At 44.0% G+C, this 6,961-nt stretch overlaps 1 protein-coding gene across 1 annotated transcript; it reads left to right on the top strand.

The window, feature by feature from the left end:
- Positions 1-1,127: 1,127 nt before the first annotated feature.
- Positions 1,128-2,688, top strand: LOC135717287 (arrestin domain-containing protein 17-like). The gene is made up of 3 exons (XM_065239287.1): positions 1,128-1,569; positions 1,635-1,760; positions 1,822-2,688. The coding sequence occupies exons 1-3, from the start codon at positions 1,455-1,457 to the stop codon at positions 2,538-2,540; spliced, it is 960 nt and encodes a 319-aa protein (XP_065095359.1). The 5' UTR covers positions 1,128-1,454; the 3' UTR covers positions 2,541-2,688.
- Positions 2,689-6,961: the final 4,273 nt, after the last annotated feature.

Raw genomic sequence — 6,961 nt, 5'->3', positions numbered from 1 at the left:
AGAAATACTGTAACTGTTTCCCGGGCCTCTCCATAGAGAGTTTTAATTTTTAATAGTTAATTGAATAGTAATAGTAATAATGTCTAGGTTTGGTATTGGAATCGACCAAACATTTCATATACAAGCTATAATCAGAACGTAAAATTCTTGACAGTTCAGGCTGATTCCGATAGCGCCGCACCATACAATTCGTTTCTCTATCGACATATCTTGCACAACACGGTGAATGAGGGAGCTTAGTCAGACCAAACAAACACATTCTGTTACTCACGGAGAGGCGACTCGCACCGTTTGCCTTCGTTATCTTGATGAGAATAGCCAGTGAATGAGAAGTGAATGCAGTGATTTTCACTTCATTTCAAATATTCATTAATTAGCGATTAATTCGTCACAGTAGATGAAACTGGCTTTCGATATGATTTTTTATTGACAGCGAGCATAAAACCTGGCAAACTGGCAATTTAATGGTGGCACCTGAAAAAAAACCTGGAAAACTCGAGGAATTTTGTTTGAACTTTTGAGTTGCCACCCTGTAAAAGTCGATTTAAATATTATACAAGGATTGCCTTTGTACGTCTCAGTCATATGTAACATTGTTATCAAACGACCCCCCCCCCCCCTCCCCTTTCAAGTTTAACGATTTTTTGTTGTGTGTCTAGGGTAGAGAACCACTTCGGCATAAGTGCGGATTTCCGATATAACGCATCAATATCAAATATATCAATGATTTCAACGTGAACAAATCAATCCTACGTTTGGTTCGATAGTTTAGCTCAAAAGCTACAAGGCCAAATCTATAAAACGCATAATATGAATATTCACAACCATTATTCTCAAAAACAAAAGAAGCGCATCTAGCGCATTTCAATGTGTTCGTCCGAATTTGGAATCAAGAAGCAGTGTTAGATTTTTAACAATATCTCAACAATCTCAACTGCACGTATGGAAAAGTAAATAAATTTAGAAGTCATCTTTTGTTAAAACCCGTTCAAACAAGAAAGGCAAAGTGCGTATTACGCTCAGTATGACGGAAATTAGATACAAACCCTATGTGTGTCACTTGCGTTCCGAACGATGAACATACCCATAGAAACTTTCTTCTCCAGTGTGCCTCCAGTGCGGTGAACATTGCACATCGTTTTCTGTATGCGTTTATTCGCCGGAATTATGATCTATTTAGCTTGTGATAAAAGATTTTTCTAATTATAATCGTTAAACAAGTGAACAACATTTAATGACGCAAACGTGTGAAAGTGCATGTAGATGAGATGGGCGTTGAACAGCAGAAGCTCCAGTGGTGATATATCTAAGCAACCCCGCGACAGACTGGCGCCGCATGCTGCGAGCAACGATGATGATGCTATCGCTTTCCGATTGCTCCTTTTGAATGCTCTCGATTTTGGCCGATACTTTTCTTCCGTTCCATTGAATCCGCACCGCATCACGGAAGCAGGATGCCAACCAAGCTTGAAATTCTGCTCATCAACAGTGCCGATGGGATTTACTATCCCGGACAGGAAGTTATTGGCGACGTAATCGTGACAATGGCAAAAAGTTGCACCGTGTCTAGTGAGTGAGGATTTATTGATTACCAATCAGTAGGGTCAAAGGAACATTTTGATTGTTTTTTTTAGAATTGCTTCTCACCATTTGTGGAGTCGGGAAATCTAAATTCTCTGATCTGAACAGACCAAAGAAGGGAAACTTTCGTGGCAAAGAGCGATATTTGAACTCTGAATTGGTTCTTTATCAGCCGCACGGTACACGGTTGAACAATTGTGCCTAATGAACAAAACTACTAACCAAAACTCTACATTTTAGACAAATTAACTGAAGTCCCCGCTGGAACTTACAGCCACGGTTTCGCATGCAAGCTGCCGGAGGCTCTTCCGGCTTCTTTCGAAGGCAAATATGGCCACATACGCTATTGGTTGAAAGCAACCTTGGAGCGACCCTGGAGACAGTCAAAGAGCTATACGTTCCACTTCCAGATCGTTCGGCAGCTGGATCTGAACGATGAAGTCCTTCTACCCGTGCGATCCGAAATCACCAAATCGCTTGGCTACTGGCCATGCGTCCCAAGTGGAGTGCTGTACGCGTCCGTAGAACTCTCCACATCAGGCTTCGTACCCGGGCAGTTCATTCCGGCGGTGATTCAAGTCAATAACAAGGGGAACAACAAAATGACAAGGATAGTGACCATGCTGGTGCAGAAGGTAGTTTACAGAGCAAGGCGACCGGCCGTGTATCAGACGGTGGAGCGCACGGTTGTTTGTAAAAATGTAACGCCCGGAATTAGACTGCCAGAGGGTGGAGTTCTTGCTGCGGAGAATCTGCAGGTGCCTTGGGTGTTACCGTCGAGCAGCTATTCACATGTGGTCCAAATAGGATACGAAGTGGCGGTGGAATTTCAGTTCGATACCTGCTTCTTCAATGCCAACCAGACGGTTCGGGTTCCGGTGACGATTGGGGTGCTACCGGCGCGGGACTCCAACCTCATCGAAAGCAAAGCCATACGGGTGTGGACACGGAAATCGTGAACGTTGGGTTAGGTTCTGTTTTCACCGCCAAAGACTTATGGACTACTATATGGACTGTTAGATATTGAAATGAAGTTTAAGAGTCGTTTATTGCATTGTTGATACCTAACTATATCGTGTTCCATTTTCTTCGTGATTCCTTTTTATGATTCTGTGACAACACAAAAATGGACTTTTCATTCTGATTCTACGAATAAATACATTTCACAGGTATGTCGGTACTAGTTTTATTTGAACCAGAAGAACATGTTGAATCAAAGAAACATACATAGAGTTAAATATTTAGACATACTTCATCCGAATTAAACCTTCTTTTTTCAAATATGTTCTTTTATAATGCCGATCAATGATCACAAATTATAGATTTAATGCAAGCATATATCACTCTCATCAATTGAGGAGGTTAGAATGATCGATCTTCATCGACTTTCTCTTTTGACAGTCACAGCTTGTTGTGCTATTTCTGCCACATAGTTTGATAAAGGAGGTTCTCATCTAGCATCCAGAATGGCACACGAGTCAAGGAACGTGTTTGCAGCTGAATTATTAACGAACGAGAAAGTCGATGAAGAGAATCGATCAAAGACACTTATACCATAGAGGTAATTCTAAGACCAGAAGGTCCCGAAGAAACGAGCTCAACTTTTTGGCTCAGCTCTGGTACTATCTTCGGTCCCAAGCTAATCGATGCACCCTTCGAAACGAACATCTCATTTTATCTGTCAAACTTCCATAGCGAATCAAAACAAACATAGTGTAGTACCGGAATTTCAACTAGAATAGGGTACGTTAATCGATTTGCTTGGGACCAATAGGCTAGTCAAGCAGTGAGCCAATTTAAAATCGTTACTTTCGTATTAATTGTTGCTTATACCCCTTTCCTTCTAACCCCTTCAATTCAGAAAACATTTCCAAGTCTGCATGAGGACAAGATTGATTGAATCGACAAAAAGTCGCTTCTTCTTCTTCTTCTTCGTCTTCGTCTTCTTCTTCTTCTTCGCATTTCAAGCTTATTGATTAACGCATATTAGCTTATTGCGTGCTCTCAACTTAGTGTTCTAGATGCACTTCCACAGTTATTATTTGAGAGCTTTCGATACTTACCTTACCAATCAGGCTAAGGCCTTGTTGTCCTCTGCTGTCCGAAGAAGTCGTCTCCCCTCTACTCGATCCATGGCCACAGTTCGCCAGCCTCGTAGTCTGCGAAGGGTCCGCAGGTCACCTTCTACTTGGTCGATCCACCTTGCCCGCTGCGCGCCTCTTCTTCTTGTTCCTGTTGGGTCGCTTTCTAGAACCATTTTCACTGGGTCGTCGTGCGGCATTCTTACGACGTGCCCAGCCCACCGTAGTCGCCCAATTTTTGCAATGTGGACGATGGATGGTTCTCCCAGCAGCTGGTGCAATTCGTGGTTCATTCGCCTCCTCCACGTTCCGTCATCCATCTGCACTCCACCGTAGATGGTACGCAACACCTTCCGTTCGAAAACACCAAGGGCGCGTTGGTCCTCCACGAGCATAGTCCAGGTCTCGTGGCCGTAAAGGACCACCGGTCTAATCAGCGTCTTGTAGACAGTCAACTTCGTGCGGCGGCGAATTTTATTCGACCGGAGCGTCCTCCGGAGTCCAAAGTAGGCTGGTATCATTTTCGGCGGTCACCAGTGAGCCCAAATACACGAACTCATCGACCACCTCGATTTCGTCACCGTCAATCTGAACTCGGGGTGGGAGGCTAACATTGTCTTCCCTAGAACCTCTTGCTTTCATATATTTTGTCTTTGATGCGTTGATGGCAAGTCCAATCCGTCTAGCTTCAGCCTTCAGTCTGATGTACGTTTCCGCCATCATCTCAAAGTTCCGTGCCATAATGTCAATGTCATCGGCGAAACCAAGGAGCTGGATGGACTTCCTGAATATCGTGCCACTCGTGTCTATCCCAGCTCTTCTGATCACACCTTCTAACGCGATGTTGAACAGCAGACACGAAAGTCCATCACCCTGCCGTAACCCCCTTCGAGATTCAAAGGGACTCGAGAGTGTCCCCGATACTCGAACAACGCACGTCACTCGATCCATCGTCGCCTTGACCAATCGCGTCAGTTTATCCGGAAATCCGTACTCGTGCATAATCTGCCATAGCTGATCTCGATCGATTGTGTCGTATGCGGATTTGAAATCGATGAACAAATGATGTGTGGGCACGTTGTATTCGCGGCATTTCTGCAGAACCTGCCGAATCGCGAAAATTTGGTCCGTGGTAGCGCGGGCACCCATGAATCCCGCCTGGTATTGCCCCACGAACTCTCTTGCATATGGTGACAGACGGCGGCATAGAATTTGGGAGAGTACCTTGTAGGCGGCGCTCAGCAGTGTGATCGCGCGGTAGTTGCAGCAATCCAACTTGTCGCCCTTTTTGTAGATTGGGCATACGACACCTTCCATCCACTCCTCCGGTAATATCTCCTCCTCCCAAATCTTGGCAATTACCCAGTGCAGCGCTCTAGCCAGTGCTTCACCACCGTATTTCAATAGCTCACTTGGTAGTTGATCTACACCAGTTGCTTTGTTGTTCTTCAGCCGACCGATCTCCTCCTCAACTTCTTGAAGATCAGGGGCCGGTAGCCTGTCGTCTTCTGCGCGTGCTCCAAGGTCTGTTGCCGTGCCACCTTCGTTTTCTGCTGCTTCACCGTTGAGGTGCTCGTCATAGTACTGCTTCCACCTCTCAATCACCTCACACTCGTTCGTGAGAAGGTTACCGTCCAAGTCCTTGCACATATCGGCTTGCGGCACGTAGCCTTTGCGCGAACTATTTAGCTTCTCGTAGAACTTCCGTGTGTCGTTTACGCGTTAGAGCTTTCGATGCTTGTACCATTTTTGCATTAGTATAACAATCATACTCTATGCCCAGGAAAGTCGAGAAATTTTCCAACCCGAAAAAAACATCCTATACCGAACCGGGAATCGAGCCCAGCCAACTCCAGCATGCTTTGTAGCTGCGCCTTTACCGAATGAGCTAAGGGAAGCCCCCAATGGCCGCTATCTTTCTGATTTTACAATGCAAATCAGCCATGACAACGGCCGTTTGTGGATTCTACCTTAATAACCAGATATATTTTTGTTTTTACCCTTCTTACAAAGAAGGGTATAGATATCACTTGAAAAACCGACTATCGATCCGAGGCCCGGAGGGCCGAGTGTCATATACCATTCGACTCAGCTCGACGAGATCGGAACATGTATGTGTGTGTGTGTGTGTGTGTACGTGTGTATGTGCGTATGTGTGTGTGTATGTAACGAAATGAATGCGCTCACGTTTCTCAGCAACCGCTCAACCGATTTGGACAAACTCGGCGCCAAATGGTAGGTCTTGGGGTCCCATTGAACGCTATTGAACGGTTTTGGAATCGGTGAACCGGTTCCGGAGATATGACCGGAATAAGATCCGGTGAATATGGGCCTTCACGCTGGATTTAACGGAAAACGTATCAAAACCATCATGCGACACATCAAATTACTACAGAATTCAAAAATAAGATCAATGCAAGTCGTGTTAAGTGTTCCAGACCACATTGGACACACTTGGACATGTTCCGGGTACCCCGGGGAAGTTGCTTGAATATAAATTGAATTAAAACCCATTAAATCACATTAAAATACGATGATAAGGTCATTGGTAGCCACACCAAATAGACTACACCCGGATATATTCCGGGTACCCCCAGGCAGTGTCGTAGCGTCACTGGATGACACGGGGGTGGGGGGCTTGGTCACTGATAATGACAATAAAATAAATAAACTTGAATAAGTAAGAAGGGTCTGATCACACCATAGGTGGATAAATTCGGGTTTTTTTTTAATAATATCCCCATTACTGTTTTTTAGAATGTTGAGTATGATCCTATACCTTCTACAGATTCTATATGAATCTGATCTTACCAAAAAAAAAAACCAACAGAAGCAGCCAATTTTTTAATCTTTCTGCAATTTTTTGCCTCAAAATTTAAAATTTAGTTGTAACTAGGATGACATAAAACTCAAGCGTGAAGAGAGGCTAGTTCACTTGATAAAGGAAAATGAACAAAAGAGGAACGAAACGTCAAATGATGAAAGGGGAACAAAAATTCTAATGATGAGAAGGGGGACAAATGGTCGAATGGTGGTACATTTTGTTGCAAAGCTCACTTGGCCAGTGGAAAAAAAAACACTTGGCACACTTAACACCGTTACACGTAGAATCATTAAAATCGATACATGTTTTGGATATTTGAAAGAATGAGCAGTGATTAAAACAGCAGCAAAATTACTCGGAAAAATATTGATAACACAATCCAAGCTTTCAGTGTCAGTGGAACTACGGATGGGGATAGCAAACAAAAACAATACAATCTGCAAGAGGTATTCAACTCTGCACACCTTAATCCGTG

This window comes from Ochlerotatus camptorhynchus, unplaced genomic scaffold, assembly GCF_037179485.1.
Source record: "Ochlerotatus camptorhynchus isolate MF236.1 unplaced genomic scaffold, CSIRO-AGI_Acam_v1.1 ptg000055l, whole genome shotgun sequence".
NCBI lineage: Eukaryota > Metazoa > Arthropoda > Insecta > Diptera > Culicidae > Ochlerotatus > Ochlerotatus camptorhynchus.
Note: the sequence above shows the minus strand (reverse complement) of the source record. Positions and strands in the feature narration are given on the sequence as shown.